The sequence below is a fragment of the Mus caroli genome, unplaced genomic scaffold, assembly GCF_978045245.1.
Source record: "Mus caroli unplaced genomic scaffold, Mus_caroli_1 scaffold_5, whole genome shotgun sequence".
Classification (NCBI taxonomy): Eukaryota; Metazoa; Chordata; class Mammalia; order Rodentia; family Muridae; genus Mus; species Mus caroli.
Genome location: NW_028227260.1, coordinates 14,423,050 through 14,435,266, shown reverse-complemented (window position 1 = coordinate 14,435,266; position 12,217 = coordinate 14,423,050). Strand labels below are relative to the sequence as shown.

The following is a 12,217-nucleotide window of genomic DNA, read 5'->3' as shown; positions in this document are numbered from 1 at the left end:
TTAATGAACCTTTCCTCATTTTCTGCCCTCTAGATAATACAGCTAAAGATAGACTTTTCCTAGTTTTTCGAAGTTCACTACACCCCTCAGTAACTGTGAGAGAATGCAGCCAGCCTCCTCAAGAAGATTAGGAGGGCAGAAAGATAACGTAGCCACCTCCAGGCTGATATCTGAGCCCTGCTTTCCACACGGTCAAGCCTTTCAGAGGCAGCCAGCCTATGGCTTGTATCAAACTCTATATTTAGGAAGAACAACTGTGAGCTATGACAGGAATTCTCTTTAACACTTTAGCCTTAAAGCGAGTTCCCCTCTAGCCCGAGCCAGGAGCAGCTCTCAGGACCGGAGAGAGACAGAGCACTCCAGCTATTTCAGCCACATGAAAAGGACTGGAATTGAGATCCCCGCTCAGAGGACACCGGGAGTTCCTTCTACCCTGTTTTTTTGAGTTTTTGCACCTGGCCGCCTGGGACTGTCCTCAGGCAGTAAACCAATCCAGAGAGCAGGTAAGCAGAAGGACCCAGCTTTCACTCTCAGCTTTCACAAGGAGCTTTTCTCGATCCCTAACTTTAAAGTAACTACTCATAACTTTGTAGGTTGCTAAGTACTGGATGGCTTCTTTGTCAATTCCCTGTACACTAGTGGTATCCTGGATTCTATTTTATAAAGTGTGTGTGTGTGTGTGTGTGTGTGTGTGTGTGTGTGTGTGCATGCGCACGCACGCATGCATGTGTTCCTGTGCGTGTATGTTGAAAGGGTATTGAACAGAAGGGATTTTCCCTGACATGGCTGTTAATAGAATGTCCACAGTCCAGATATGGTAACTGTGACCTTGAAGCTCTGCTGGCCAGTGTTACAGTCAGCTGCAGACTGACAACACTCTCTAAGCTGAGAATTAATCAGAGTAAATCTGGAATATTAGTTTTTGTGTGTGTTTGTTTGTCTAAATGAAAATGATGGTGAGAGTTGTTACACGATATAAGTTTACAATCCCTTTCTCCTTTCCCTAACTGCTAGGCTAGATCTCAACAACAAAGTTGTGTAGACCAAACCATCTTTCGGAGAGCTTTCCTTTGGTCACTGTTTTCTTGTACCCAGCAGGATAGAGTGTCCTTGTCTACGTGGGCACAGATTGGAAATGCAAAAACTCTCTCTTTCCTCCCAGCATATTGAAGTAGTCCGAGCATCATACTATCCTCTCCTCTGGAATTAGTTTTAGCTTCAGGACAGAAGATAAATCCCTTTGAGATAGTGCTTTAGTCATTTCCTTGACCTTTCAAAAGGAACAAACAAAGCTCTTCTCTCCAAATAGCTATTGATTTCCCCCTCAATTTCTTCTTGTGAAATTAGTGATATTAATGTTGACCAGTTTTAGAACGTTGGAGGGTTTTATTTAGAAGCTAGATATTAGATGCTGCCCAATCAAAAGCAAAGGGGAGGGGGAGTCTACCAACCATGACTCAGCACAAAGACCATTAAAAGTTCCCAGAGACTGCCAGGCAAACTTACCTGTGCTCAGTTGGCAAGCATCACCCGTTTATTAAAGTCAATATGCCTTGTCAGACTTGCAGTGTTTCAAATTTTAGCCAGATTCAGCAGACAGACACAGCAGTTGCATGTTGTAAAGAGTATCTCTTTGGATGAAGAGCAGTGGCCCTGAAGTGGGTGGTGGTAGGGTAGTTTATAAATGCTTCTTCCATTCACAGAAGGGGCATGCAGATGTCAAGGGAAGATGCACTACACGATACATCCTGATGGAGGTGAATGCCCAACTAGGGAAACAGCCAGGGAACACTGTCTATTTTTATTCATCACTGTGCATTGCCCTGATTTCTCTGCAAATAATGAGGACAGCAGGAATTGCTGCTGAACTGATTTATACACATATTCTCTAGCCTGATGGTGAGAAATGAGAGCGGGGAGAGATTGACTTGCTATAGATGTCTCTATCGAAGATTGACAAAGATGTTAAGAAGAGATCCACGTACAGATGAGAATATAGCAAAACTAGACAGGGGAGACAAGGTCCATCTATCTAGTAGGCTCAGAGTTTCCTAGCAAATACTGTAATTGGTACAACTAGTCAGTGAAAAAAAAACTATGTACAAAAATCAATGCAGTATAAATAAAACCATTCATTGTCTGCTCCTTTTGTATTTCAACTTGCTATTATAATCACATAAAGGCGTTTCCGAATTTTCATAATTTAAATTAATATACAGTAACAATAAAAACAATGTTAATTAAACTCTAGTCATATACACACATAGCAAACACTGGTCAGGTCTTTCAAGTCTCATAAGGATTATTATTTTTACATTATTTCTTTTAGCTTTTGGCAAAAGGAAGCATCACAAATTAAGTTATTCTAAACATGTCAGTTTGGCATTGGGGTGTCTATCCTAGAATGTCAAATTAGAAAGTTCTTTATGTGTCTTTGATGCAGAAGGGAAGGTAGCACTCAACTGGAAAAGGATCATAGAGAAAAATTTATCCCTGACTGTTCAACCTGTTGTTCTTACTTAATTTTTGATTATAGTAAAATTGGTTCTTTCTGGACCCTTATTATAGAAGCAGTACATTTAGATCAAAGTTTATGTTATTTCCATGTACATAGCTCCCCAAACTATGTATTGAGCTATAGTAATTGTGGATATCTTAAAAATAAGTATACAATTTTTATCTTCATAGAATAGATGCTAAGCTCAACAAGAAAACCCAAACAAACAAATAAAAAAACTTCATTTTTATCAAAGTTCTCTGGTAATTCATTTCTGTGTTGAAGACCACACATCAGTTCATCTCTACACTTTTTTATTATTAATTTTAAAAATTATTTTATTTATTTACATCCCAAATGTTGCTCCCTCTCCTGGTATCCTGTTCCAGAGTTCTTCACTCTACCCTCTCTCTTTCACCTCTGAGAGGGTGCTCCCCCAGGGAATGTCACCTCCCAAGGACATCACGTTCCTCCATGACTAAGGCACATCCTCTCACAAGGAGGCTAGACAAGGCATCCCTCTGCTATATATGCCCTTTGGTTGGTGGCTCAGTTTCTGGGAGCTCCCAAGGGTCGGGGTTTCGTCTCTACATTTAAGGCTGCAGATGAACACAGCACTCAGAAGCCACGAGTTATGGCTATTGGCATAAATGAAATAAACATCCACACCATGTTTTAGAGTTCAGAAAGCCTGATCAGAGGAATTCTATCACTCAAGTCTTCCCATAGTCTGTGAAGCAGGACCATTTTAAGGAAGAGGAAACAGGCTTAGAAATATTGAATGTCAGTGCCCAAATTTCAGGGGCCTTGTATGAAACACTAACACAGCTCCCTGTGTTTGTTCAGCCCCATGTTAGCACACATGCATAGCAGTCAATAGATAGAATTCAGTCAACTCATTTTATAGTTACGATTGAGAACAGAGAAGGTTTTGAATTCAATGAGTTTTAAACCTTTTACTTGGTCTGGTTGATGTTTAACAGACAGCTATAAAAAAACAGGCTAGAGCCAGGTTCATTAGTGTTCTTTGTTCCTTTAGCTCCAGCAAACCATAGCCTATTTCTCCAGGTGGGCTTTGGTTCCAGTGCTCAAAGTTAGGACTCTGGTGTTTAAAGAAGGTTTGAGAAAAAAAAAAGTGCTTCTCCATTTTGCGGATCTGATATGGTCATGGAATTCTACTTTCTTTCTAAGATTGTTCCACCGAAGAAAGATACTTCCAGAACATTCTGGCTTCTATTGTTTCAATAATCTAGGCTTGTTGGGGATGGTTGGGTGGGACACATATGAAGATTAAAGAACTCGGCTTTTCAAAGAGTCTCCAAATGTCTTCAAAGTTTGCTGGGAGAAGATATATTCGCACAGCTGAGAGAGTATTCCAAAGCCGAGCTGTCATCATGGAGAATGGTTGCCCCTGCAGAACCGAGTAGCTGCCCTGGCAACAGCGAGCACAGACCACAAGTTCAGTTTCAAGTCGCAGCAGCCAGCCTCTGGTGCCGAACAAAGGTGTTTCACTGGTACTGCCTCTTTGGCTCTTGGCAGAAGGTCAAGAGGGCAGGTGAAGAGAGGATAGGGCCTTTCAAGTTTCTGATCACCTATCATTTTCGTCAGTGGCAAGGCTCGGTATATCTTCTCCTGAATGATTTATCGGGGTGCTCTAGTGTTCCCTCTCCCTGAGGCATTGGGAAGGAGAGTCTCCAAGTAACTGCAGAAACTGAGACTGAAAGAATATATGGCCAGTGAAAGGGGCGACTGCCCAGTTGAATCATGAGTTAAATTCTAATTTATCACGACCTTGAATCTGAAGGCTGCCACCTCTAACAGTGTCTTTTTTTTTTTTTTTTTTTTTTTTTTTTGTCCTTAGGGCTAAGACCTTGTGAATATGTCGAAGCAGCCAATTTCCAACGTCAGAGCCATCCAGGTAAGTAGGTATATTTGTATTTTATCATCGGCTCTGTGGCTTCTGACCTACTGCGATTGTTCATCTCTGATTATCAACTTTAAGAAAAAAAAAGTTCCTCTTTATAAGGCTAAGGAGGCAGAATTGAGAAAGGGCTGTAAGACTGATAGGGTATAATCGAGAGCTGAAGCTACTTTTAATTGCTATGAATTGTAAGACAAAGTTTTAAAATGAGAATTACATTTTACTAAATAATACTAGATTCGCAATAACCTTTTCTATCCTTTATGAAGAGCCAGAGAGAGGCTCCTGAAGGCTCCAAAATAATAAGTAGAAAACACTTCTGCATCTGACTTGACCAGTATATCTGGCATGCTTGTATTAACAACTACTGCTAGATGTGCAGCTGGGTCTTCATGTGGGTCCTGAACGACTGGAGCAGGGGCTATCCCAAAAGCTGTTACCTGTACATGGACTAGCTTTGTTTAGCTGGGTTGCCTTGTCTGGCCTCAGTGGGAGAGGAAGCGCCTAGCCTAGCAGAGACTTGAAGTGCTTAGAGTTGGGGGATACCCAGGCTGCCCCCACCTGTTTAGAGGAGAAGGGGAGGGGGATAGGGAAGGATTGTGGGAGGAGGTAACCTAGAGGGGGGATAGTGAGTGGGATGTAAAGTGAATAAGTATATATATATATATATATATATATATGTGTATATACATAAATATTTCTGTGTGTATATATGTATGTATGTATAATATTAAAATACACTGTTCCCCATAAAGATGTATAGCTATTACTTGTTAATTAAAATATATATGGGGTTTTTATAGGCCCATTGATAGAGAATAGAACATTTGATTTTCAGTTTTATATTCAACTGGTATATAGATATAGCAGTAGGTCACAGTTTGCTTGACTCACTTGTTTCAAATGTGTATTTTGAGGCAGGAGGTTTAATTCAGTAGTAGGGCACATGAGTAGTATATACTATATGTGAGGCTATGAGTTTGAGTCCCAGCACTAATAAAATAAATCTCTCTTTAAACAATAACCTTTAAAGTCAACTGCTCTCCCAAACCTTTGTGAGTTTTAAGTTTATGTGTTATTAATTTTCTTCATGCTATTCCAACAAACTTTCTCTTTGGTTGCTTAAGCTGATTTGTGTCATTCACAAAGAGGAGATACAGAAAGCTGGCATTTTGAAATATACAAATACTATGAAAATAACTTTCAATATTGGTTTTTTTCTCAAGACTAAATCTGTTATTTCTTTGGAGAGCTCTGAGTTTGACTCTCAATAGCTCCCAGCCTGAAAGACTCTGGGCACAATACTTTTCTGTCAAATTCTGTTTTCCTTTTATCAGCACAGCATCTAGCTGTGCTTTCTCCCAAGAAACTCCTTCCTTTCCTGGACTTTCCTCAAAAGCTGCAGGGCCCACAGTGGTTCCTGAGTCTTGGAACAATAATGCCCTGACCCAGCATAAACACAACCATAAAAGGCTGACTGAATTTTGGGGTCTGCATTTGGCAAGACTGTGAACAAGATATTGAAGGCTGAAGAAATCCATGTTTACAGCACTGGTAAAAGGGAGGGTGTTATTGACATGGATCTGTACTAATGCCTACCCTTAAATTGATGGAATTCTTAAGTGGCGGGATGTATGCCAGTCTCTGGAAACCTGTCACTGAGCAAGCCCAAGGAGGAGCTGATGCCTTTGGCAAGGATTCCCTTCTATGTATTGAGCATTCTGGGATCTCTAGCTTGTGAGTCTCCGATGTATCTTGACAATAGTAGTGGGCATTATTTTGCCACTTGGATTCTTGAACCTTGAACCTTTGAATTTTCTGTTTTACATGATATTCAAATATTACCAAGGACTCTGAACACAGACCGCAGTCCTGAATCTATCTTGTGCTAGTGCAGAAAGACAGAAAAGGATTTCCTGCTGTTTTACCCTCTGGACCTCCATTTCCAAACCTGTGGCATGGAAGTAATAGTAATTCCGTTTAGGAATTAACAAACGAGATCCTGACATTTTTAACAGCATAGTAAGTAATCACTGGAGAGCAGCCATTATTCTATTTATGATCACAAGGATAGCTTATCTCAGAGTCGTGATCCCTGCACTCTGTGCTCGTGAAGTGCTGAACAGAAAATTTCCTTTTTATTTTTCAGAATGCTATCAAGCTGCTTTTTCATCACTTCCTTTTAAAGCTGAAAGTGTATTGATTTTTCTTTTGTAGTGCCCTCTGGCTCATATAAATCTCCACTGAAAATTCACCAGCATTTTATTTACTAAATTTGACCTTGATGTATTTTAAGGTCTGCAATATTTAAAACGCCACTATTGGCCATTCTCAATAGCCATTATTATGTTGCATCGCAACACACACACACACACACACACACACACACACACACACACACACACACACACAAACCTACTTTCCTAACAAAGGCAATCAGCCATTCCTTGTGGATGTGGTGTTGTCTCTTTCAATATATTTGTTTGATGTCTCATCGAAAGACCAATTTAATGGACTTTCAAATGAAATCTTTTTGTGTTGTGGCTAGCAACAGCACTATCCTGTATTTTCCTATCAACTTTACATTAACCTTAAATAGGGTACATTAAACAAACTAGGGAAGTAATTACATAATACATAATGGTTCATAATAAGAACTTGAGATCATGAGTTTCTCTGAAGCAAACACAAAATCTGATTGATGAGAGAGCACTCCAATTGAGTAAATATCACCAGATGCTTTTAAATGGTCTAATCAACACATTTTAGTCACTTCAAATTAAAAAAAAGTATTTTATTTTTACGTTTGGATGTGTTGTCTGCATGTAAATAGGTGCACCACATGTGTGCCTGGTGCCAACGCCCACAGAAGCCTGATGAGGGAGGTGCATCCACTATAGGGATGATAGGAGTGGAACCTGCCAGTGGTCTCACCTCTGACCTATCTTTCCAGTCCATAGTCACTTCTTTTTATTAGACTCTTATCTTCAATCCAATTTAACTGCCATTTCCAGGGGCATAGTGTATATCTAATCCAATTCAACTGCAATTTTCTGGGGAGGGGGCCTATTTTGTACCAGGAGTAGGGTATGCAACAATGAGTTGATACCTGATGTCTGTACTTGATAAGGTCATAGCCTAAGATACTTAACAGCCATATGACTTTGAGCAAGCAACTTAACCTCTTTGTTCTTCATCCTCTGCTCATCTGTTAATAGAATGAGTTGCAGAAGATTTTTCATAGTGCTTCCACTAAGTATGTAATAAATTTAATAGATGTAGATGCTAGGCCAGTGCCTCACTAATAGTAATTACTTAATAAATAGCTGTTATCATTCATCAATCAGTCATCATCATCACTATCTATTTTATCAGTTCCCAAAGTGTATGCCTTAGAATACCATAAGTTTCATGGGATATTGTTAATTAGATTAAGACTTTGGAAACTTTCTCAGAGTCCATTATTCTTAATAGCATCGATTCTTCTCATGAAGGCAATGTTCTCCAAGCCTTTTGGACTTTTCAGTGAGCAATCTTGCAGAATTCTGTTTTGCAGTGCAAATTTCTAACAGCTTAGATTTAGATATCTATTTTGTCTGGACTGAGTGAACTGAGATTCTTTCAACTGTACTTTTCATAGGCAACTTTAAGAGTGTACGAAAAAAATAAAGAATCAAGCAGTTACAAATATCTGTGACTTTAAGCATCCTTTGTTTACTTTTCTGTAAAACCGAGGCAAACACTACTATATAAGAGGACTGTTGTAATAAATAAACTAGATAGTTTATGACAAATCTCTGGTTGCTAGTACACATACTTCTTAAAAGATGACTATTCTGTCTATACAATTCAAGGAATGACCTTGCTTTTTCCTCCTGGAATTCCATTTCCCCCATATGCCAGAATAACAGGAAGGATAGAATTCGGCTCATCCTTACAGAAGGTAGGTAGCTGTCTTTCATGTTTGCTTAAGATGGCCTCTGAACTGTAAGGAGAATCTAAATTATCATTATTTCCCAGTGCATTAAGTCTCAGCCAATGATGTAAAACCATTCTGAAGGAACCAGTTGATTTTCTGTGGACTAGCTCTTCAAGCTGCTTATAAAGTTATCTATATTAGATATTGACAAAACTTTTTCTGGAAAGAGCCAGACAGACAACAAATATGTTAGGCTTTGGTCTGCTTCAACTATCATGTCTGCTATTATTTTCTGAAGTAGTCACGGGGTCATAAAGTGGATGAATGTGCCTGTTTTCCAACAGCTTATTTAAAATTTTGAGGATGGGTTACATTTGTCCTGTGGATTGCAACTTGACAATCCCATTGTTGATTATAATGGGAACTGCAACCAAGGCAACATCAGCACACTCTGTGCACTGGGTCATGGGATGTGACATGACAGGTGGCAGGGAAAGTTAGAACTGCTGAGAAATTTAATCCCATCAGCCATCTGTGCAGTAGCTTTCTCTAATGAGAACAAGTGATACCAGCCACTGGCCTGGTCCTCCTAAGCACACCTATTTTGGGAGTTGTCACAGGCCCCTCCAGAACCTCAGCTCTCACAGATCCAGTCATCTCTGGGTTGACATTGATTCATTCTTTCTGACATTTGTCTTCTCCCATGAGATCTAAAGAACATCATAGCTAAGCAGAAAAGAGTCTTATGCCCTAGTATTGGTGTGCTATGTGATTCACTAGAATGGTCCTCATAATTTGTAAGTAGATGTGTCAAGTGACCTTTAAGGCTTTGATCAGCTTCTAGTAGTCTGTGAGTCTCTTGAGAGTAGCTTCTAAGGCTTAATTTTTGTATGTCAAACATAGCTGTAGTTCTTCAGTTACTGTGTACCTGCTACAGGGCAATGTGATTTTCATACATCATGAGCCAAAAAGGACCGAGTCACGTGATTCAGGCACTCAGTGTGATCCTAAAATGCAGTATTCTATGGATTTCTTTCTAACTCTCCCCACCCTTCCACCCCTGATAGAGGTGAATGGCTGTGGACCATCTCAAGGGAAACCACAAGTGCCAAGCCCACTTGGGAAAACAATATTCATAGTGTCTGAATTAAGAAGTTGGTAGCCGATGGGCAGGGGTGGCACATGACTTTAATCTAAGCACTTGGAGGCAGAGGCAAGTGGATTTCTGAGTTCGAGGCCAGCTTGGTGAGTGAGTGAGTGAGTTCCAGGACAGCCAGAGCTATACAGAGGAGCCCTGTCTCCAAAAACAAAAAACCAAAACCAAAATCCAAAACCCAAAAAACCAATAAAAAAAAGTTGATAGCCACTTAAAGCCATATTAAAAGCAAGTTGGCTTGAACTGAAAAGCACAAAGCAAAGTAATCCAATGATGAATATGCCCTTGAAATATAAGCAAGTATGGCCATTGTATTACGTCTGGCTTAAACTGACTTTAATCAAGCTTTGTGTGATCCTAAATCTAACTCCTTTATCACATATTCAAGGACAAGATTTTTTGAATTCCGGAGTTTTTAGGGAGTGTGTGATTACTTACTATGGACAACTTTCCCTTGCTATGCAACCCACATGCAGAACAAAATACTTCCATCCCACACATTTTAGTACGTCTTGATTTTAACCATCCATTAACACTATTCTTCTACGCTCCACAGTGCAGGGCATAAAGGTTCCGTGGAAGAAGAAAGCAGCTTCTGTCAAAGCAAAGACTCTCCACAGACAGGTTTTATAGACTGTTTTTCCTGGGGTTGGATTTATGGTTAAAAAAAACCCAACAACAACAGGATTTCAAGTGTATAACAGTCCTCATTACAAAGGAGCAGACGACCACCCTGCATGTCTGGTCACTTAATCAGTATATTGATTAAGCTAAAAATCCTAGCAGTGACAAGTGCTTTCTTTTGTATCTTTTACTTAAATTTAAAACAAAATGATAATTTTTATTTGATGTTTGTTTTACTGTAGAGGCAAGACCCTTTCTTTGATCATAGATCTACTGTTTCTTTCTTACATAAACCACTCAAGCACACTGTTTATGATTTATAATGCTGGTTTCTTTAAAGTGCAGCAAGAACTTGAATATAGCAGTCTCACTCTCAAGTGGGTTTGGTGTTATTCCAACTAATGCCCTCTGATGCTTTGATGAAGTCTCAAACATTGTGACATGAGGCAAGTAGTCATATCCAGACTAAAATATGTCATGTTTTTAATGCTGCCATTTACAAGTACTTCATAAATATAACCTGCCCCTCAACCAATTGTGCACATTTTCTTAAAAGCTGTACAGTACATTCTTCAAATGTGCTTTACTGTGGATGACAAGATTACAGTTGAGTCATTTAGAAAATTGTTAAAGAGAACAAAGAATGTTGAGAACAGAATGTTGGAGGGGAGAGGACCTTACAGCATGAAACATCATGGGTGAAGAACAGTGAATGAGTGGGAGTTTCTCAAAGCCGTTGAGTGGGAAAGTTTGATGTTCTGAATCACCTCCACATTTCAAGAAATATGCATTCTACAGCTTTAGGTTTTTAATTTTAAACAAATTGGTTATTTTAGTTGATAGAGGTATGTGTTCATCTGTACCTCTTATTTCAGGCTAATATATAAAAAACACTCTCATTTTCTAGTCTTAAAGTACAATTCTTTATGCAAATCTTCTGTAAAAATGCTGTAAGTTTTAAAGTACCATGTTGCATTTCATTCAAAGAATCATAAGGCCTGAGAATAGGACAGAGCAGAAAGCAGTTCTGAAACAGACCTATAGGATTTCCTGCCTGCCATAGGAGAATGGCACACATCAATACTGGCAGGAGGTACTGGGACATTGAAAAACAAAAGATAGAATCAGTAGGTGTGGGAGTCCTCTCAAGCAAACATTCAATGTTCAGATAAATCTCAGTGGTTTCTGAAAAAGAGCTCGTGAGTGGGAATAAGAAAGAAGGGGAAGAGAGAACTGTGGCTGTGGGATGAGGTTTAGTAGAAATTGCCAGTCCTCAGTGAGCAGCAGGTATCAAAATCTAACCCTTTGGGGAAAGAAGATGTCATCTTATTGTAAGCCATATCCTAGTGACTGAGGAGGGAATATTGTTTCCAGAATCCTCCTGGCTCAAAGCCTAGAGCCAAGGAAGGAGAACAATACAAATAATTAAGGGAGTGGTGGAATTAACTTACAGGGAATTCTTTCTACTTTTCTTTACTTGGTGAGATCAAGAGCAGTATTAATTTCACATCAGATAGGTCTTCTATCAGGAAACAGTATCCTTCTCTAGCCAAAGATGACCTGTTAGATTTTTCCATTTCCAGCTTGGAGAATGTAACAAATTATGTATAACTTGGGAAGATGATGAACCAGGTCTGGTGCATTAGGGGCATATTTTAAGGTATCTAAAATGAGTAAACTTAAAATAGGGACAAGAAATAAAAGAGTTACATTGCAAAAAGAAACATAAATCCCAAGAATTGTCTTTCTTTGTATTCATAGAGAATCTCTATGGATTCTCATCTTATATTGGTTCTAAGTCATTCATTTCAAACCTTTTATGTGTCTGCTTATTGTGTTATTAAAGTACAGTTTACATTATATACAATTTGAATAGCAAATACCATACCCATTTTGCAGATGGAAGTTATAAGTTATTGAAAAGTCATTTTATGTTTAGAAATAGAGTAAGGCAAGAATATGACCTAATTTTCTAGATGACAGAAGAAAAGTTGACCTATATTTTCCCATCAAATTCAAGTTATGAAGATTTTTTTTTCTTATGGCTAAAATGTAGCCCATAATTTGTCACTCAAATACCACTCTCCTACACTTGTAATA

The 12,217-nt window shown here is 39.0% G+C and overlaps 1 protein-coding gene across 1 annotated transcript in view; it reads left to right on the top strand.

Annotated features, from left to right (window-relative positions):
- The first annotated feature begins 259 nt into the window (after positions 1 to 259).
- Smpx (small muscle protein X-linked) overlaps positions 260 to 12,217 on the top strand; it is a 51,924-nt gene continuing 39,966 nt past the window's right edge. The window contains exons 1-2 of the mRNA XM_021153895.2: positions 260 to 503; positions 4,359 to 4,415. Coding sequence (XP_021009554.1) covers positions 4,377 to 4,415 — 39 coding nt within the window. The 5' untranslated portion in view covers positions 260 to 503; positions 4,359 to 4,376. The remainder of the gene's footprint in view (positions 504 to 4,358; positions 4,416 to 12,217) is intronic.